Source organism: Marmota flaviventris, chromosome 11 (assembly GCF_047511675.1).
Source record: "Marmota flaviventris isolate mMarFla1 chromosome 11, mMarFla1.hap1, whole genome shotgun sequence".
In the NCBI taxonomy this organism is placed as follows: Eukaryota; Metazoa; Chordata; class Mammalia; order Rodentia; family Sciuridae; genus Marmota; species Marmota flaviventris.
In genome coordinates, this window is record NC_092508.1 from 5,440,857 (window position 1) to 5,462,507 (window position 21,651).

General features: G+C 51.6%; 1 protein-coding gene across 1 annotated transcript; it reads left to right on the forward strand.

Annotated features, from left to right (window-relative positions):
- The first annotated feature begins 8,811 nt into the window (after window positions 1-8,811).
- Arl4c (ARF like GTPase 4C) lies at window positions 8,812-16,803 on the forward strand. The gene is made up of 2 exons (XM_027956194.2): window positions 8,812-10,391; window positions 16,126-16,803. Exon 1 carries the CDS (start codon window positions 9,364-9,366, stop codon window positions 9,940-9,942), a length of 579 nt encoding a protein of 192 aa, XP_027811995.1. The 5' UTR covers window positions 8,812-9,363; the 3' UTR covers window positions 9,943-10,391; window positions 16,126-16,803.
- The last annotated feature ends 4,848 nt before the right edge of the window (window positions 16,804-21,651 follow it).

The following is a 21,651-nucleotide window of genomic DNA, read 5'->3' on the forward strand; positions in this document are numbered from 1 at the left end:
GAACTTGTGGGTCTTGCTTCTCCATCTGAGCCCAGTCATCATGAAAGGGATGCACTTGGCTGCCTCGGGGTCGACGAGAGGCCAAGCTGCAGCTGCAGCAGGGAGCAGGAGCTGCCTTCAGGCCCTGGGTGTGCAGCGGTGCTGGGGAGGCTGCAGTCCCCGCAGGGGAGCCTGAGAAGGCGGGGGTGTTCTGTCCGCAAGGTGATTCATACCCCAATGCCCTTGGGACCCACTAGCTTCTTCCTTGCTCAAGAAAGATTGCGGTTTCTCTCTGGAGTCGGGCACTTTGGAGTTTTCCGACCTTGTGTTAGCCCTTCTAGGCTTCCCATGCTGCCAGCCAGGGAGGACACCGCTCTTCTTGGCTTCCGTTGCTTAGGACTCCAGGGAGATCCGAACGCATTCTAAGTACAGCTTTCTGCAGAAGAATAATGAGCCGTCTGAAGGATACATATGTCACTGGCAGTGCTGTCACCTTTAAGGAGAGGAGCATGGCTGGGGAGCAGACGCTGAGCAAGGTGGGGCAGAGACTGCTTTTTCAATCCCGCATGGCTTACCTGTCATCCCGGCAACTCAGAGGTAAGCGAGGAGGATCACAGGCTTAAAGTCAGCCTCAGCCACTTAGATAGGCCCTGTCTGAAAACAAATAAGTAAATAAATAAAAAGGGGGTGCATGCCGCAGTCTAGCTGGGCACAAATCACCGAGCCGCCACAAAGCACTTGTATCTACAAACAGGAAACTTTATTGCCTGAACTCCAACAACATTCCACGCACACTCCCCGGGAACTCTCCAGAATGCCACCCACGCGGCTCCTTTAGGAACACACCACACACCAACCAGAACTCCCTCCCCTGGGCTGCGCTCACACAGTGCCATGGAACCCCACGAGAATTCAACGGGAACTCCAAAGTAGCGGGCGCGCGAGGCAGCAAGATTTACCGGACAGTAAAGGTCTAATGTACAATTGAATACACAACCTGTTTCAATCCAACATCATCTTAAAGGCTCGCCTCTCAACCATACTTCTGGTAAAATGCCAGGGGCCATTCCGACTGGGCTGTGGCTCTTAGCAGGTGCAGAAAGTTCTCCAAGGAAAAAGAAAATGAAAAGGCTGCCCCTGTGAATGGCCCCTGCTGAATGGCCTTTTGTGCTTTGCGGATGTTACACCTGATTCCAAAACACTTGGAAATCCTCAACACAACCGTCCTTAGTTCTCTTGAACATCAGTTTCTCTGGAGAGAAGTTTACTCGACTGTGAGCAAGTGCAGGGTTGGATCCTCTGTAGAACTGCGATGTCTTTGGCTGGAACAAAAGATATTAAAGATAAGAAAAAGGAGGAAGACGACGAGGAGGAACAACATCTGTCCCCTTATTTCTTGTGTCCTGCTTTCTTTCCAGGGCATCTGGCGCCTTTTCCTTTGGGCCTCTTCTTTCTCGGCTTCTCTGGCGGCCCTGGCTCTCCCTTCTCCGTGTGGGTGCGAGGACATGCAGCTCAGTGTCCTGCAGCTGCGTTAGAGGCTGAAGGCTGGGGGCTGAGGCCAGACTCCTTTCCTTCCACGGAGACCAGGCTGCGGTTCTTCGTGAAGCTGGGCAAGCACTGGTGACATCTTTCTAGAACTCTATGGAAAGCTGGTTTGCAGACAGCCTCTGAGGCCCGAGATCTAAACCAGACATGTCCTCTCTCTCCTGAACACAAGGAGGCCAGTGCCACAGATGCCTGCCTGTGACAGGTGACGGAGGCACTGAGCCTTCTGAAAGCCCTTCCCTTCACTGATTATGAAGGAAGTCTTAGGCTCAGGGCCACCAGGTTAGTGCCCTCCACCCTGGTCCCCGAGCAGAAGGACAGAGGCAGGTGCCTGGGTGAAGTTCGCCTCTTTCCATGAAGAAAAATGGATGCACAGGCTGCGTTCATCAAAGATATAAAGGCAGCCATTTTCCACCGGAGGAAAACCAATCGATGTCATTTAAAAGTGCTCTCGATTTTAATGGTAAGAGGTCTCTGAAGTAGAATCCTCTGGTCTCCGGCTGGATGCAGGGTGGCAAAGGATCAGGAAGGGCACTGGGCTTGCCCACTGCCGAGGGCTGGTGTGAAGCCTTGCTGCGTGGTCCTGGCATGGAGACCTAGGTGGCACGGCCAGCACTCCACGCCCAGATCTTCTGGCTTTGACAGTGAAAGATGCTGAGAAACCTAAGAGGCAGCTGGGACCAGCGCTGAGGGAGGACGGGGAGGATGTGGAAGAGCGAACACTGTGCCCGGCACTCTGCCAGCTGAGGGGAGCCACAGGCACAGAGTCTAAGGGTCCCATCAGGGAGGTGCAGGAGCGGGCTTCTGTAGACCTGTGCTTGGAGATCCTGGGGGGGTGGTGTAACTCTGAACCTGTGAGCACCTCCATCCTGGACCGTCACCAACACGGATCAGGCCTGTACCTTAGCGGCAGCAAGAGAAGCAGCAGAGATGGAGGGCACATGGCCAGCTGGTTTTCTTAGGGAAGACTGCTAGGAAGGACGGAGGTCAACAGCTCAGTTGAAAGGTCAGGGATGAAGGGAACCAAAGGCCTTTGTATTTTTCCATTCGTCATCAGTGACCTTAGGAAAGTAGTTTTGGGAGATTAGAGGAGGCAGGAGCAAGAGAGGGGTTTTCTCTGATGGATGGTCACAGTATAACTCACAAGGAGGCAATAATAATTTCAAGCGGCCGTTTCTCCAACTAAAGCAGCAACGCGTCAGAGGTCTCTATCCAGAGACTTGTCCATATTCACACCGAGGAGAGTTCCAGAAAAGGCTCCTGTTAAATTGAAAGGGAAGAGCTGTCCTGAGTGAGCACACATCAGACAAAGGCAGGACGGGCAACACACCCTGCCCTGCTCCATGCCAGCTGAGAGAGCCATAGGACTTCACAGAGGCACAAAAGCACCATTGTTCCCATCTCTCTTGGGTCCAGCCAAGTAAGTTTTAATTAAATGAAAATAATAGGCATCTCAGCTCACCTGGGGAGGCGGAGAGGGGAGTCGGAGGAAGCCAAGTTTCCATCAAACACTTTTTGGTTCAGGGCTCAGCGCTCATCACCCGATGTTGATTGTTACTGGATTTTTTTTTCTTCACTGTAGCTATTAGAGTAGAAATTTAATTACAGTGATTGAATTATTAAAAGGATCACAAAAATAACTTCTGCATACCAAATCTTTACTCTTCCCTCCACCGAAAGGATGTGGCACTGAGAAGGGTTGTCCCGCCACTTCAGTAGCCCTGAGTGCTAGCTCCAAAGTTTAAAGGTCTAAAGTCCTTGATGAAAGTTCACTTAGATACAGTTTAAGTTCTGGGGAAAGATTTTAAAACAATCTTCTGTAAGAATCTATTTGAAGATGGTATTGATAGGAAGGTTAATGGCTTCTAAACTTTCATGTCTATTTTGGGGCAGATAATAGATATCGAAGGCGACTAGTGAACACATGAATGGGAGAAAGAAAATCAAAATCAGCAATGATAGCACACAATGCTCATGGCAGCAGTTGTTAAAAAAATGCAAACCTGAAAAATGAACCCTGTTGCTTAGCCAAACTTGAAAATGAGGCAGCCTGGCATTTTTTTTCCCCTTTCAGTCCAATCATGACTAGGACGGATAATAGAGTAGTACACCCTGGTCTTTCCTGGGCTCAGGACCAATGGAGGGTAGCAAGAACCTCAGGCACCAAGATGCTTCATTTCTCTTCAAAGCTACTGCCTCCCCGCCTCCAAACTCCCCCAACACAGGAGTCCTCTGTCACCTCCACTGGAAACCTGCTGCCCACATCTTGCCTGGAGTGGGGACAGTCAACTGCAGTGGTGCAGACCGTGGCACCCGTTCCACTCCCTCAGACCTCTGGGAATGTTGCTGGGGCCTCAGCTGCTGCAGGCTCCACTGCTCTGTTGGCCTCCCTCATCCCCAACTCCAAGCCCCGTCCTCCACGACTGCCACTTGATTAGGAGCAAAAATGGCTTTCTCCCCCTCTCTCAGCTCAGCTGGGCGCCCTGGATGCTGTTTTCCATCCCTTCGGTTGGCTCTGGTTCTTTGCCCAGTTTCCTGGTAAAGCCCCTTTGTGTCCTGTTGGGCTCCTGGAACTGTCTCCTAGCAAATGATCCCCTGGTGTCCACAGACAGGACCCTGCAGACAGGACCCAAAGCAGAATAATGCCCTGAGCTCCGAGCCTAGCAGCTCTCACGGTCTCGATCATTTTGGCGTGACCAGCATGGCAGCTGTGGGAGCGCTGCTGTGATCCCGCTGTACAGGAAGCAGGTTAGGGAGTCACCTGGCCATTCACAAACCCAGAAGACAGGGACTGACATTTACCAGGCGTTGGCAGATGAACCTCTGGAAAGGCCCTCATTTGTTTCCTGAGAAGCTCAGTAGAGGGCACTCCTGCACCAGAACAGTTACACTGCCGTGGATGCAGCCCTGCCCAGCAGGTTTCCACAGAACCTGCAAATCCTCACCCACCACAGCGCGCATGCGTGCAGGCCCAGGCTCTGCTCTCTGCCTTGTCCACGGTTGAGCATGCGTGGGAGGCTCACCTTTGCACTTTGTGTTATCAACCTTACAAAGGCAGAGATAAAGATGAGGAGATGTATTACTCTATTAACTAGATTCATTCAAAAGTTCCTTTATTTGGTGACACACTGTTTCTAAGCCCTTTAAAGGGGAAAATGAATATTGTAGGATGCCGTTTTCAAAGTTACTGCCATGTTATTGCATTCTGTTTGCTTGAAATAATTGAGTCCTTCTCTGGGTGTAAAGTCATGTGGATGCAGAATAGAAGGAGTAGGGCCAGAAACGGCTCTGCTGCTGGAAGTGAGATTCATCTGAGATGGGGCATCAGAGCAGGCTACTCTCTGAGAACTATCTTATTCCGATTAAGTAAAAGGAAGAAAGGCACAGTGCGGACCACTGTCCCCTGAATGGAAAGTGTGTCCATTGGATGGATAAATACATAATTAAACCGGTCTCTTTGCACTTAGGAAAGCTGACCTTTATTAGGCACTTGCTCTGTGTGCCCAGCACCGGGCCAGACACTGCACATGTGTTATTCCGTTTGTTCGTCACACCTACTGCATGGGTTCGGTACATTTCAGAAATGGAGAGCTTAGGGAGTGGTGAGTTATCGATTGGCACACAGCTGGAATGTGGTGGGAAATGGGTGGAAGCCACTTGTGTGTCCACACAGCCAAGGCTGGTGGCCTTGACAGACATCCACAAAGAAAGAGGTTCAAAGCCATGAGTGGCTGATAAACATCTGTTTCTTTTCACAATTCCAGGGCTTTTCAATTGAAATCCATATTTGAAGGAATGTTCCTAGTTGACTCAACCAAATGACATTTTTATGTGTTAGAAGTTAAATTATCAACTGTAAAATCAACTTATCACCTGGTGAGAGAAATTAGAATGTAGAGCGGCTGCTATTCAATTATGGTGAGTTGTGTTTAACGGCTCTGCTCTGGAAGGCTCTATTAATGTCTATTAATCTGCTTTTGCTACTGGACAACAGACAGCCTTTATTGCTGAACCCTACGGAGGGGATGCCAAATGCAGAGGCTGTAGTCAAAACCACTGGGTTGTTCCTAGTAATTCTCTCAACACCAAAAAACCTATGGGCTATTTCATTAAAATATTTCCCTCCTACTGGGGGAGAAGCAAGCAACACAAAGGTGTCCTACATTGAGACTGTTTGCTGGACCTGGAGCAAGAGGCTGTGAGGCTCGTCTGCTCCTCTCCAAATGCCAGGTCCCAGGCAGCTACTCTAAGTCCCACCCTGGGCTCGTGCCCAGCCTCAGCCCTGTCTGTGGCAGAGTGGAAAGAGAAAGAAGACACACTCATCAGAATGCGGTTGTTTATGGGGCAGACCTTGAAGAGGGCCAAGAAAAATCACTCTGAAAATGCAAAGTCCTGTCCTCCCAGAGTTCCCAAGAACAGAGATGACGTCATCACGGAGCACACCAGTCTGTGATGTTTTGCTTGCTCACTATCATTTGTCCCTTGGAAACGCATTCTTCAGTGGGAACCAGCACATTCTAGCCCGGAGCCGGGTCAATCAGTTGACTTGAGGTGGGCCAGGCAGGCCAGAAGGATATGTATCCCAGGCTTTCTTTGGAGTTGCTAGAGAAGAGAATTACATTTTTATTTCTAGGATCTCCACTAAAGGGTGTGAGTCTAAGGTTGCCTGTAGGGAGAAGGATACACAAAAAGGAAAACAGGAGAGATGGAAAGGAGTTGACCTACATTTTACTTTTGAGCTCCTGGATCCAGCCATGCCTGAAAAGAATACCTAACCTGAAACTTTCAGTAATGTCAGTAAATATATTTCCTTCTTTTGTCCAACTCAATTTGAGTTGAATTTCTGTCCTTGCAACTCAATTCAGGTAGCCTACAGTTTCATCCCCCAGGGAATTAAAATGGTGTGCTGGTGGAAAGGAGTGAGGAAGAGCTGAGCGGGCCCTTGGCTCTCCACATGAATACAGTCAGGGCTCCAGCAGAACGGGTTCAGCATCAGGGGGTTCCAACAACTGTTGATCAAAAATATTTGAAAAAAAAAGTTTCCTGCGGGATGAGGTGGTGGACACCTGCAATCCCAGCAGCTCAGAAGGCTGAGCAGGAGGATCACAAGTTCAAAGCCAGCTTGAGCAACTAAAGGAGGCCCTAAGCAACTTGGAGAGAACTTGTCTCAAAATAAACAAACAAACAGGTCTAGGGATGTGGCTCAGTGGTTAAGCACCCCTGGTTTCCATCTCTGGTACCAAAACAAACAAACAAGCAAACAAAAAAATTTCCTCTGTACTAAATTGGTACTGGTTTCTTTTATTCTTGCCACTGTTTCTTAAACAACGCAGTATAACAACCGTGAAAGCATCATATACATAGCACTACCTACTACAGGTAATCCAGAAAGGATTTAAAGGACTTGGGAGGATGGTCATAGGTTACATGAGGCCATTTTTATGGGAGGGACTTGAGCATTGGCAGTTTTTTAAAAATAGTTTTTTTGGTTTCTTTTTTGGCACTGGGGCTTGAACCCACGCATGTTTTACCACTGAGATCATCCCTAGCTCTTTATTTTTTTGATTTGGGATAAGTTGCTTAGAGTCTCACTAAGTAGCCCAGGCTGGCCTTGAACTTTAGATCCTCCTGCCTCAGCCTCCCACATCGCTAGGATCACAAGTGTGCGCCACCATGCCCATCTGAGCATTGACAGTTTTGGTATCCTCAGGTGTCTCAGAACCATCTTTTGAGGACATGCAGGGACACCTGCGCTGCTGGTTTTGGATCAGGCAGTCTGCATAGAGGTCACTCCTGGCAGTCTCAGCACCTGGGCCCAGTTCCTGTCTGGCAGGCTGGGCTGACATCTGCAGGGCTTTCTCCAGTGCCACATTCCATTCCAGTCCCTGGAGCGTAGGTGACAACAGTGGCTGCTGCCATTCCAAAGCGGGGCTTGTCCTTCCTTCTACAGGTGTGGTCTCACATGCTTTGTTACAAGCAAAACCCTGCTTTCTGCCCTAGCTTGTGAAAGAGGTCTGGAAAAGGAAAGTGTATCCTTACTTATTAGATAATCATTAATATTTTCATTTTCTTCTCTTTTGAAGCATCTCCATCTATATTGTCTCAAAAGTCTGACCTGAGGGATGGGATCACCACTTTTCTGCTGTGTCAACGAAGAGTAGCTCCGCAGGCAAGGGATGCGCTTGTTAGGTATCTTAAACTAGAATAACATCACTGAATTGGGGTGACAGGAGGTAGAGTCCAGGGAATATTGATTTGTAAGCCTCAGTGTCATAAACTCCAGGCTACAGACACATTTTACTTCTGCCCCCAAGCGTATGTGGAGCCTCAGGCATGCATTCAGACTGCCCTGTGATTCCTGCTCGGTGATCCACCTGTGGGCGGGTCCTTGTCTCCAGCAGGGGGGTCGTGGCTGTGGCTCCTTAATAGAGTGCTTTCCTGGCATGTGAGAGGCCCTGGGTTTCATATGCAGCACCAATTTTTTTTTTTTTAAGCGTTTTCAACATGGGCTGGCAGGGGTGCTTTCTCTATGTCTAACGCTTACTCTGGGATGTCGGCAGTTGGTGGCCATAAAACAAGGCAGTCGAGGCGGGGCGTCTGGTGAGTTGTCTGGGTTATCTCGGGTAGACAGGTCTCCTTAGTTCCCTGTCCTGGTGAAAAGCTGGGCGCCCTCTGGAGCTCGGACGAGGCTGGGCTTCCCGAAGGACCTGGGCCCCCGGCACCGGAGGTTTCCGGGACGGGTGGGAACGCGTCCAAGGTCCAGGGTCGCAGCTAGCCTCTCGCCACTCGCCGCAGCTGAGGGCTCACAGAGGCCAGCGCCTTCCCTCCCGCGCCCGGGCGCTTGGGGCTGACCCCATCGCCTTCGCTCCCTGCGCTGCACTCTCGCCCCCGCCCTGCTGCCTGCTGGAGGCCGCGGGAGCGCGGGCAGAGCGGGGACCCAGACTGGCTCTCGAGACAGGCTGCGCCCCCACGACTGCGGCGCGGCCGGCAGGGCGCGGGCGGGGGTTCCGGGAGGCCGGAGCTGTTTTTAAAAGACGCGTCAGCTGCTGGGAGGAAGAGCGGGCTCCGGGCCCATTGTCTTCGCGCGGCGCGACACGGCGCAGCGCGGGAGGGGAACCCGGAGGCAGTCGGAACCGACCGAAGCGCGCGAAAACCCGCGGCGCGCCCAGAGGACCACGCCGGACCCCAGGGCTGCGGGCGGGCGGGGCCGGGGGCGGGGCCTGTAAGGGGCGGGGCCGGGGGCGGGGTCGGGCGCCCTGCGGCCGCTGCAGGCTGGCGGCGGCGGCTGCAGCGCGGGCAGCGCGGGGACTGCGGGGACAGGAGGCAGCCGTGCAGGCAGCGACGCCCGGGGAAGCCCGCATCCCGCCTGCACCTCCGAGGCGCGCCCCGGGAGCGGGAGCGACCCCGAGGCGCCGCCCAGGGCCAGAGTCGAGCGCAGGGCGCTGAGAGCCCTGAGTCGGCCCGGCGCCCAGAGCCCAGGCAGCGGCCGGAGCGCGGGGGCGCGGCCCTGGGAAGCCGCAGAGCGAGCCCGGGCCGGGGGAAGAGCGCCGGGCGCGAGCGCCCTACACAGCGGCGTTGGAGGCGGCTTCGCTGGAGACGAAAACCGCCGGCAGAGACGCGATGACCGCCGATAGGGAGCCCGGCCGGCTAGGAAGCGGGCGCCGCGGAGTCTGAGCGCGCGGAATCGCGCGTCCCGGGGACGCCGAGGCTCAGGCCGGTGCGGGCGACCGAGGGCGGCGGGCGGGGCCCAGGTGCGACCGGCCGCATCGGGCCCGTGACTGCTCGGGGGGCGGCGCCCTCCCGCCGCAGCCGCAGTGGCCGGCGCCGCAGCGAGGAGCCATGGGCAACATCTCCTCCAACATCTCGGCCTTCCAGTCCCTGCACATCGTCATGCTGGGCTTGGACTCGGCCGGCAAGACCACGGTGCTCTACCGGCTCAAGTTCAACGAGTTCGTGAACACGGTGCCCACCATCGGCTTCAATACGGAGAAGATCAAGCTGAGCAACGGCACGGCCAAGGGCATCAGCTGCCACTTCTGGGACGTAGGAGGCCAGGAGAAGCTGAGGCCGCTGTGGAAGTCCTACAGCCGCTGCACGGACGGCATCATCTACGTGGTGGACTCGGTGGACGTGGACCGGCTGGAGGAGGCCAAGACGGAGCTGCACAAGGTGACCAAGTTCGCCGAGAACCAGGGCACGCCGCTGCTGGTCATCGCCAACAAGCAGGACCTGCCCAAGTCGCTGCCGGTGGCCGAGATCGAGAAGCAGCTGGCGCTGCACGAGCTCATCCCGGCCACCACCTACCACGTCCAGCCGGCGTGCGCCATCATCGGCGAGGGCCTCACCGAGGGCATGGACAAGCTCTATGAAATGATCCTGAAACGCAGGAAGTCCCTCAAGCAGAAGAAGAAGCGGTAATACGCCTGGCAGGGTTCGGGAGCTAGGGGGAGCAAGCCAGGGAGCGAACGAGTCAGAAGTGAATGAATGGTTAGATGGGTGAGCGAGAACCCGCGCCCGCGAACAAAGACAGCGAACCAAAGCGATGCTTCGAATTTTTTAAACTCTATCTCTGTACCCAAATGCAGAACTGGTGACTTAACCTGGCCTGGAGCTGATTTATCAGCCAGCTCTCCATCTGCCCCACCCCCACGCCAGCTCTGGGGACCTTTTGTCTGAGCACCGGAGATACCTAGTGGGTGGGGGACCGGTGGGGTGTGGACCTTCGGTTCAGGCTTGTGCGCCCTCCGGCCCCAGGAGAAGGATCAGATGTCAGAGACAAGGCGATTTCTTGATTTCTTCTTACTACACTGGGCCGGGAGTTCAGGCTGCCCCGCCCCCATTGGGGGATCACCTGTGAGTTACCTGAGGTATGCAGTTCCCAGAACCCTGGGGGGCACCCATCTGGAGGCAGGGTGGCATTGGGGGTGGCGGTGCTGGGGAGATGAATGCCCCTTGCATTCAGGGGCTTGGAAGCTGAGTAATTTTATGTCACAGGGCAGGCCCCTGTTGAAATTTCATAGGTCCTGCTCTGGGCCCAGAGGAGGTGGTGGTTTGGGCCATCAGGACTGCCTGGGACAATGCGGCAGCTGGAGGGCACGGGCGCTGTGCTGCTGGCCTTGGCTGGGAATGGCCGAGAAGATGCCCCCTTCATGGGGCTTTGTGGTGGCTACCGGAGACCGGTTTTGTTGAGAACTGCTTTTCAGCCTGGAATGAGACCTCTTCCAGATGGCTTGGACCCTGTCCATGTGTAGGTCATTATCACACAAAGAGACCAATAAAAATTTAAAAAAAAATAAGAAACTGTTCGAGGTGGTGGCAAATGATGCATTTACTGTTTGCAGGTTAGTTAAAGGTGTTCAAAGGGCAATGCTCTTGGCATAAATCTGGATGGTGTGTGTGTGAGAGAGAGTATACAGGGACCTCCCTCTGTATTCTGTAATCAGCATAAATATCTAGATCCCTTCTGTGTGGAATTTTAAATTCTCTGAATCTACCAATTGGTTTGGATGAGCATACCAGCTACAGATGTGTGCTGAGTTGCAAGATGGTTTTTCTGCAAGGGATGTCTCTTGTAATACTAACCGTGTGGTAATGGGTTTTCAGACATGTTTTTAAAAATAACTTACAAATGAATACTCACCTTAGAAATATTCACCTTAGGAAAAAAGACTTTGCTCTGCCCTTTTATATCCCTTGACGCTGCAAGTGGCGACATGTTCAGATTTCTAATTTGGTTCATTGTGGCCTATCTGGTTTAAGTATTTCATTCAGAACATCTCATTAGAGTATTTGATGTCATGCACCAAAAATAAAACCCCACCTTTTTGCAAAAACGACCTCGTTGCATGGATTTAAAAGCGGAGGAAAAGCTAAGGATGTAGTCCTTCTCCATTCATTCTCTAACTGGCCTTGTAGCCAGCAGGCACTTTGGGCAAATGCAAACAAGGGGTGCTTGAGATAAAAGAAAGCCTGTGACGTAATGGTCACTGCTGCTCAGGCACTTCACAGTTTACTTGAAAGAAGCTTTGGAAAATAGATAAAGTGAAAGAAGAAGAAATGCATATTTTTAATAACGTAATTTTAAAAATCCTTTATAATCAGGACTGAGTCTTGGTTTGCACAACCTGTCGTATCCTGAAACACAGTATCAAAAGGGAAACTTAACAATTGACTGTTTGATTTTTATTTCCTCCCTGAATCCATGTTTTCAGGTAGAATTTTGACATCCCCCTCCCCCCAGTGACATGTTTCTTTGCAAAGGAGGCCTGTAGAAATTGGATGTGGCCATGCGTGAGCATGTGGGTTAGCCCTTGCCCATTGTCCATTACCCTCCGAGTGGCGACGTGAGAACCAGAGGCAGATGTCTGGCTTCCTGCTTCAAACCCAGTTCTTACAGGAGATTTTTTAAAAACAGAAATCTAGCAGCCTGTCTTCCCTTCCTCTTTGGTCAGTGTATTTGGTACCCTTCTAATGCTGGTCTTTTGTAGAAACTCAGTAGAGAAAATAGAGCTAGGCGGTGATGAAAGCCGGCGAGATTTCAGTTTACATATCGATAGGATATTCACTGACTTCTGAATGGGCTGGTCCCATCATCTGAAGATTCTGTATAGAATTATTAAAATCAAATCCATCTTCCTTTATTTTCTTCACATGTAACAATTTCTTAAGCACTTTTTAGTAGTTCCACACTATTGAGAGAATAATATATTTATTTTGCGACTTTGCAGATGCCAAATACTGTCACCTTCTCGTGCTGACAATACCTAGGTTCCAGGTCACTGTTCAAATCCTGTAATGCTTTAACAATCGTGCGAGATGGTTTTGTTTTTTGCATTATCAATACTTAAGGGTGCCGTCAGCTGTTAGTAATTGTGCAGTAAAGTCAAGCCCTGTGCTGTATCAACTAATAGGTAAGAGTCTCAGTTCATTTCTGTAACGTTTGACCTATTAGTCGCCCTTTTCATCTCTGACCCAACGGAGGAAGCACAGATGAAGTCACCTAGGAGGGGTCACCCAGGGGGAGTCCCCTCCACGTATCAGTCAGCGGTCCATTATGCCTTTTGCCCTTTAGAGATGGAATGGGCTTCTCGTAGAGGAAGCTGGTCTCCCCAAGTGAGCTTTGAAATGTTTCCTGGTAGACACAGGGAGGCCAGTTTTATTTCAGAACAATGCTCTTCACAAATTCTCTGTTATGGTGTTGGGACTGTGTCCCCTGGTTTCAGTTTTCATTTCTCTGCTGTAATTCTCTGTCTTGATCATTCTTTGTTTCCATCCCTTTTTATAATGCATATATGATGCTGTGAACAGAAATAAATTATTTATACAATCAAACAACTGGGGACATTTTCTGTGGATGGTTTTTCAAATTGCTGTGTTCATTCTGCAGGCCTCTGCTGGGCAAGGATATGGGTTGCAAGATGGTGTCTGGGGTTCCAGCAGGGTGCAGGGCCGGGTCAGTCACCTGCTCTGTTGGTGTCAGTGTCTGGATCCACCTGAATGGTGGTTGTAGAGGCTCATGCAAGAGCCCATGTATCCTCCACTCCCTCTGGAGAGCCCACCTGTTGGAGCATCTGGCATCTCAGAGCCTGGCCCGTCTCACATCCTTTAAGAGATGACCAGTTCCTGGCCCACTCTCATTCATAACAAAATCCTGAATTGTTAATTACTTCAAAAACATTATCTGATTGCATAAAATTCAAAATAGCATTGCATAAATCTAAGGGTTCTAGTGAGGACAAAGCTTCTGAGTATCTAAACTATGTCTTGGCTCAGTATCAGGCACACGGGCACCCGTCAGCAGCACTCCAAGACTTGAGACCTCTTTAGTAGTAGGTGTGGTGAGACCCTGGTGCTCTGTAGATGCTGTTGGGAACCGGCACACTTTCTAAGGAAAAGAGTGGTGGGCCAGTGTGGGTAGCAGGTGCAATGGGAGTTCTCGGGGCACTTGCAGGGATTAAGCCACACACTCAATGGTTACTAGGTGACAGTGAAGACCCCAAGTGTCCTCTTACATCTGGAATCAAAATGACCAACTCCAAATACTGGCTCCAAAGCTTGGCTCCCCATGACTTTGCTCAAGTTCCTTTACCATCCAGCCTCCCTTTCCCCATATGTAAAGCAGGATCATAACGGTACCTGAGAGAATGTTGGGGGTTGAAGCATGGTCAGACGGGCGACGGGCTGAGCCCAGGGCCTGCACGGAGCCAGGGCTTGGTAGCTTTAGCTGTTCATGCTACTGGTCGCGAGCAATATGTTGTGTGGATGCACGGTGATTTCACCTGACCCTGGCCATCAAATTAGGTGGTCCCGGTCTCCCTTTTGGTACCCTCTACCTGCCAAAAGCAAGGCTGCAGTCCCAACAGAATCTCTGGCCATCCCTGTGGCCTCACCAAGTGAAAGGCTACGCCAGGTGCAGACAGCTCTCCAGACTCTTGAAGCCATTGCTTTTCATACTCCCCAAGTCGCTAGGCTGTGACACTCAAGGCAAGGAGTGAGTTGGTCCCCTTCTGCTACTGTGCAGAGCATAAGGTTAAGCACAGAGTGGGTGCTCTCTAAACATTGGTCAAGTGGCTTAATGTGGATTGGTTTTCCTTGCAAACTCTAACATGTCTGCTATGTAAAATAAATTGTTATTTCCCGTTAAATATTTAAATTAAAATGAAAATAGAAAAATATGAGTATCATTCTTCCAGGTCACTATTGTAAGGTGAACCCCTGCACAAGGATTATATTACATTATGATAAATATGTATGTGGGTTAGAAGCTTTTTTTCTTTTTTTTTCGTGAGTCTGGAATAACAAGTCTTGCAAAAAATGAGCAAGACTTGACTTGATCATTCATGTTACATTGGAGCTAGTTATTAGGAGCACATCACATCAAAAGAGCACAAATGCCATTTTTAAGCACTAAAAACCCCCGAAACTGGTGAGAAAGCTATTTAGAGACCATCATGACATCACATGGGTAAAAAAAAAAAATATTGGCAATCATGGGGCTGGAGTTGTGGCTCAGCGCTAGAGCGCTTACCTAGCATGTGTGAGGCACGGTTCTATCCTCAGCAGCACATAAAAATAAATAAATAAAGATATTGTGTCCATCCACAACTAAAAAAGTATTTAAAAAATATTGGAAATCATAATAAGCAAAGATTGAAACCCTTAATTTATGCAAGCTTAATCTAACCTCAATGTAACAGATTTCTGGGGATCCAAGGGTGGTAATTTTTCATTCTATATTTTCCAGAACAGTGAGGCAGATGAACCCTCACTGTGACCTCCAGGCACTGAGGGGGCTGACTTTAGTCATAACTGCTGCATTTCCCCGAACCTTTCCCTCGAGGTTCTGATTGTTCACGTATAAGGTTGTGGATGGACAAGGACGACCAACCGTCCTATTCTTCTGGGCCTTGGCACTTGTCTCCAGAGCTTGGGCTCTTGAAATGCTCCGTTGCCAATGTTTCAGATGGATTGGACATCATGGTCACGTGGTGGAGCAAAACCCAGCACCTGACAACGCTTGACTCAACAGTTTCTTCCAGGCTACAAGTCACCTCTCTCCCTTCTGCCTTGGGCCTACCCAGGTTTGATGCCCACAACCTGGGATTTGCTTGCCGTCTCTGACCACAGAGGGCATTTCTTTCCTCTCCTCCTTTGGCCGTCTCTGCATGTTCATTTACCCTTAAAACAGCTCCCTCCTTCGGGCTCTCCCAGGCTCAGTTGGCACCTGTTTAAAATAGAGTGTGCACAAGTGGGTGGAGCACCCGATGCAGTCGCAAGCCCCAGGCTCAGCCTCCTCGTTCACAAGAGGAATTTGCAACTTGAGGGTTTCTGAGAAAGCGGCCACTTGTTCTCCAGCTCAGAAGTGAGAATCCACCGGCTGGCGGCTTAGCCCTGCTCAGTTCTCAGAGTAGGGACTCTCTTTGAGTGTCCAGCCTTACCTGTAACTGCTCACCTGGACTGCTCTTAGTGAGAACACGGAGTCGGTGAGGGTGATAGCATGGCATGAAGGTAGAACCGCGAGTTTTGAGTCATACTTGGCATGAGTCTGGAATGACAAGTATCCCATTTGCATTTATTAATCAAGAGCGAGCATCGTGACACTTGGGGCAGCCCCGTCCTTGTCGCCTGTTGGCTTGTGTAATGGTGCCAAGGCCATTGTGACAGGCCCAGTGTGGGCCAGCCACCTGCCAGGGGCTTCATATATGCTTCATCTTATTTCTTCCTCCCAAGGCCCCAACAGGCCAACTGGTTCTACCTGCTTACAGAGGAGAAAACCAAGGTAGAGGTTAGTTTCTCTCCTCCCAAGATTAGCCGCTGTTGAGGGTGTTCAGGTCCCTTCTGCCCACCTAGCCTGCTGCCCCTGGTCTGGGGAGGTCCGCAGCTCCAGGGAACTCTGGGGAGGGACTCCCAGTCTAGGAAGGAGAGGAGTCAGGACGGTGTTGCTGACCTGCATCACCCGGAGGGCCCCTCTGCCATCATGCCTGACCCCTTGCTCATCTCAGGATTTTCCATTGTGAAGAACCCACCCCAGGGGTTAGGAAAAGATGACCCCTCTTGCATCAGGGCCTGACCTTGCATAACTGTCTCTGGTATTTCTTTCAGGACAGGTTGTGTCAGGGACACTGCCTCTCTGTCTCATCCAGGGACATTACACACAGCAGAAAGCCCCGGGCGGGTGTCAGGGAGGCTCCACTCGGCCTCGGATCCGTCCAGTACTCCATGAGGCTGAGAGTCCCTGCCTGCCCACCCCTCAGGGGTGTTCTGCACAACATGAGCTAATAGATGGAGAAGCCCGTGGCTGCCGACCTGCAGGTCAAGTCGCCAACCTGCAGAGGATGCCACTCTGCCTCCCCTGACCCTGGTCTCCAGTGCCGCCTCCTGCCGCACCTGCAGCCGCGTCCTGCTCACCCTGTTTCTCGGGGACTGGCCCAACAGCTCCTGAGGTCCCTCTTCGTTTTCACTGATAAGAAAACTTCCAATTCTGGGGGAGGGTGGCCAAAGGCTTCCCACAGGTGGACACCCCTCCCTGTGAGAGTTCTGACACTGTAGACGCTGTAGTGGACGCTTCCAGCAAGAGACTGTTGGGGAGACAAGCCTCTTTCTGTCAGCTGTTTACAAGATTCTCATTCTTCCGGTGACTCCTCATGACTGTCCTCATTCCCTTAAACACTAACTTCTCATTCAATTAATTTCAACTGCCCATGTCTCTTGAAAACTAAAATAATTTACATGTTTAATTTAAGAGTCGCCGTGGTAAGTAATGACAATTGCAAGAGCCTATTTCACACAGATGTGTCTGTGTCCATTATTACCTTGACGAATCTGGCTCTGCTATGTAATTTGAAGTGTGCTGGGGTGTAGTCATGATGGTAAAAATGCTGCTAAAAATAACACATACAAACAGTTGTGACACCCATTATGTAGGGGACACACCACTAGGCAGAGGTGCCAGGATGACTTACCTGCCCCCGTTCTTGCCCTAGAAGGGCTGTTATTTTTGCTGGTGAATCAGAGCTAAACTACCAAGTGTGGTGCTTGACTCCAGTGTGAAGTATCCCTAATTTTATCAAAAGCAAAGTCAGCCAATCAGTGCAGGGCTGTAAGCCACACCAGCCTCAGCGTAAAAGTAGGAACCACGCGCTCCCCAAGATGCATTGCTCTGTGGTCCTGGCCTGCAGGGTGGGGATATCCGCAGCCCTCAGGATCCTGCCCTAGTTCCTGGGCAAATGTCCTCTGCCCCCTCCTCTCTCCAGTCCTTTGCTGCCTGCCACAGAGGTGGCTCTATTATAAGATTCACAGAAGCTGCGATAGGCATGGCGGCTCTAACTGCCGGTCCCACCTGTGTCTACCCCATTCTCCATGTTAAAAGCTATTTCAGTGGCATGGCTCCTTCCTGTTTGCCATGATACAAAAGGAACCTGAATGTCTCAGAAAGCCCTTGTGTATCTGACCCTGGCTCTGGCTCCTGGGGCTGCCTGGGAGTCTCAGCCCTGAGTATTCTTCCTAGGAGGTGCCTAACTGGCGAGAAATGAATATGAATGGATATGAATTCTAGTGTGGGCCCAACTCAGATGTCCCACCAGGACCCCGTCCACCTAAAGGAGATGAGAGATCTGTTAGAATCAACTGGTTCTGGTAAAGGTAGAAGTCCCTGAGGAACACTGCGCATGAGCACTCCCCAGCACCCAGCGTCTTTGTTCTGCTCTTTCTGCATCTATTTGTGCAGATAATTGGGACACTGGTATCAGAGGCAATCTAGTTAGATTTGGGGCAAAGGCCACAGAAGGAGGCCCTGTGGGGAACCCACACAAATCAGTGCCTCTTCATCGTTCTTGCTGCTTCGAGCCTGGAGTTTGCTTGGAAGGCCCCTGCTGCTTCCTGGCTGTGGGCTCAGGGAAGCTGACCCTTCCCCAGCTCCAGCCGAGACTATTCTGAGCCTTGAAGTTAATAAGTACTCTGGCCGGTGACCTGTTAACAATGTGGACAATGGCCAATTGGTCAACAATTCTGACCAATGGGCTGAAGGGACTTTGGAAAGCAGTGAGTATCTGGGCTTCCCAGCTTTCTCTTTGTGTAGGAAAATGAGACGTGGGGACCAGAGAGCTCTCCTTCATTGTTTCTGAGTTTTAGTGAATCGAGACATGGTCCCTGGAGAGGCTGACGCCACTCTGACACTACGAGAAGAGCACATCAGGGCAGCAGAAAGAAAATACCGCGGGAACCTGGGTCTTCGGTGATACCATTAACTACAGAAATAAGCAGCCCCGGCTGCCTGACCCCAGGACGGGTGGTATGTGAGAAAATGAACCACCTTTCCCTTGGAGTTTGATCAACTTACAGCTGAAAGTTCTCAACTGATAAGGTCCCTCAGTCACCACACCAACTCTTCATGTTGCCGAACATTGAGCTCTCTCTGCAGAACTGCTGAGCGAGGGAAACCCCTCACCAGCTCTGTGCCAACAAGCAGACTGAGACCTGCCCCGCATGGCTCAGGCCCCGGCAGTGGAAGGCTGACCACCCTAATCCTGGTTTGGCAATTACCTGAGAGGATCCAGGAAACTCCAGCCAGAAGAGTGTAACCCAGGGTGCAGGGTGCAGAGCGCCATTCCGTGTGAAGCCTTATGCCCTGATCACTTTCTCTAAAGAAGTAACTGACATCAAGTGCGGCTGTGGATTTATACTAGATGCTGAATTCAAGCTCCTTCAGCATCGTCTCACTGTTTCCTCTTTGAAATGCTATGTGGTAGGTATGATCACCCCTCCTAAATCAGCTGCCTCTCTTGACTAGACAGACAGACAGAAAGACAGGTAATCTTAAAAACAAAGACTTCTGCTCTGAGAACCTCCTGCCTGAGCCAAATTACTCGGGTCCCTCCAAGGCCTTGGCTCGGGGTCCAGATCCTAATTTCAGGCTCTTTGCCAAATGAAAGTGTTCGTGCTCTCATACCCCTGGGAGGGACTCTTAGCTGCAAAGAGGATTCCAACCCTTCAGTTTTTGAGTAATTCTTTCTTGCTACACACATGGGTCTTTGTATCTTGATTTTCTTAAAGTCCTCTTTTCTCTTACTTCTCTGCTTCTCTTTTAAGATCATGATCAACACCATTCACAGTGTAGACATTAATCTAGAATTCTCACCAATTTGCTCTGGAATTAACAGATTCTATGGATCATCACTTCTCAAACTGCAGTGAGCATAGCACTCCTGGGGGACTTGCAGAAACACAAGGTCTCTACCTGGCCTTCTCCTCTGGGTGTCTAGGTGAGGCCCAGACTTCTGCAGTTTAACAAGCTACCTGCGTCACTAATGCTGCTGGACTGCGGACCACACTTTGAGAAGCAAGAGAAGAAGCCACAGCTTCCGTGTTGCAGGAGGCAGATGCACTGCCTGACAAGCGACCCCTGTGGGGCCATGGTGAGCCTCAGCGTGTGCACCTGCCGTGAGGGCCTGACAACTGCCCAGCTCCTCCTCGGACATGAACGTGACAATGGCCTTGGCTGGCACATAGCATCAGAAGGGAGCAGCTAGTGTGGCCCCAGCACTCATGAGCATTAGCTTGTCCGATTTCCAGGACACCCTTCAGTAGCACTGACCTCCTGGGTTGTATGTTTGCTGGTTTGTCCTTTACAGAATCTTAGGGCTCTCACCTGGCCTTGGGGTGGCCTCCCGCCAGGGCAGGCAAAGCAAGGTCTCAGGACAGGCTGGCAGCGGTGCCCCCTCCCTTCCAACCCCAGGAGATGGGGTCTCTTCAGGCCCCCTGCACACTCCTGTGCTCCTCCCCTTTCTCCTGCCATGGATTGAGCCGGGGTCCTGCCACTGATTCCTACCAAGGTGACCTGAGTGACAACAGGGACTTCCAAGAGGATGTCCCTTTGCCACATTTTTCCTTCCTCTGCAGGACCAAGAGCAGTGGGTTCCCAGTGATTGAGGTGCAACATACAAACAACTGGGAAGTCTGAGTCACCCCTTCCAGGAGAGTTGGGCTGCTTGAGCAGTGCCCACCTGCTAGATGACCCCTCTCTTGTGCTCCACCACTGAGACTTCAGAGGCCACCCATTGGCCAAGCAAGGCGAGCATGGCCAGCCCTGCACCTGCCCACCACCACAGACCCCACAAAGCAGGGTAGGACTCTGGTCACTGGGGAGCTGGTGGCAATGAGCCTGCCCATGCGAAAGTCCCCCAGTGTTCAGGGTAGACAGAGGTCTTGTGCATGCCATCCCCCTTGTAGCAGGGCACACCTGCGCGTTGGCCCTGTCAGGTCCTCCCAGGATCCCTCACCTTTTGGCACTGAGGGCCATGCCTCTTGCAGGCCAGCTTCAGGCAAACGTCAGGTGCATTTAGATCTTGGTGTTCATGGCAGGTGTATAATTACACCCAGCACAAAACAAGACTCAGATTGAAGGGTGCTGGCTGTTCGTGGGCAGCAGGAGCTTCCCCCGGGGAGGTGTATTCATTTCCTGTGGCCACCACAGCAAATGACCACAAACCAGGTGGCTTAAAACAACAGAATGCGCTTCTTCTGCGCTCTGGGGGCTGGAGGGCTGACGTTGAGGTGCGGCAGCGAGGGAGGATTCCTGCAGGCCTCCCTCCAGCTCCTCTGGCTCCCGCTGGCCGCTGGCTGCTGGGGCTGCTGGGCCTTGGGCCAGAGGCACAGCACCCCAGGCTTTGCCTGTCTCTGCCTGGCCTTCTCCTCTGGGTGTCTTCAGCCTCCTCTTACAAAGAACTCTTCGACACTTAGGGGCCACTCATCTCAAGGTCCCTAACTTAAGGTCCCTACATCAGCAATGATCCTTTCTCCAACTAAAGTCAGACTCGCAGTTTCTGGGTGAACATGTCTTTCTGGGGTCATCATCTCCCCTACTACAGGGAGCAATAAGAAGCGGCTCAATCCAGAGGGAAGATCTGAAACGCCACCTGACCAGAGCTTCGTGGTCCAGGGAGTTTCTCTGCAGCTCATGCCGACTGGGTGTGTCCTGCTCTAGGCTGCACGCATGGGTTCTCCACCTAGAGGGTCTCTGCCTAAGAAGCCAGACGCTGCCGACAGGCTGGCCTTCCTTTCAGCTGCTGGTGGCTGTCTGCTTGTGCTCACAGGAACCTCGTTCAGAGCACGGACGTCTGATGGAAAGGTGGGCACTCGTTCCCAAGGGGGCTTGTCAAACACGTGGCCCACCTGCACCGTCTGTCACAGCACCTAACCCAGGAGAAGGAGGCGAGAGCAGCCCACCCCGATGATGCTTGGGACCCAGCTAACAGCCAGGTCTCAGTTCCGCGTTGAAATCAGAACAGGATGGACTTGATTGTGTCATGGAGAGATTAAACTGAATCCCTCTTAGGTTACACCATGACACGGGCGTTACGGAGGACTGTCCACCACAGCCAACTCTGTGAGTGGGACTTGGCTTGCTCCAGTGTTATTTTCACTTCCTAATCGGCACACGGCTCTGTGTCTGGGCAGCCGGTGGATCCCTGACCAAGGGAGCCTTCATCAGGAGAGCTCGCCCTGCCTGGTAGGGTGCCAGCAGTGGTCTCTCATCCAGAGCCCAAATGGTGGACATCCTCACAGCCTGTCTTTTTAGGGCACCTTGATGGGCCGAGGAGAACCTGCCGCTACTTCTGTGTCTGGGCTGAG

Bases quoted from the DNA above. Each gene is read 5' to 3' on its own strand.
- Arl4c (XM_027956194.2), top strand. From the start codon at position 9,364: ATGGGCAACATCTCCTCCAACATCTCGGCCTTCCAGTCCCTGCACATC.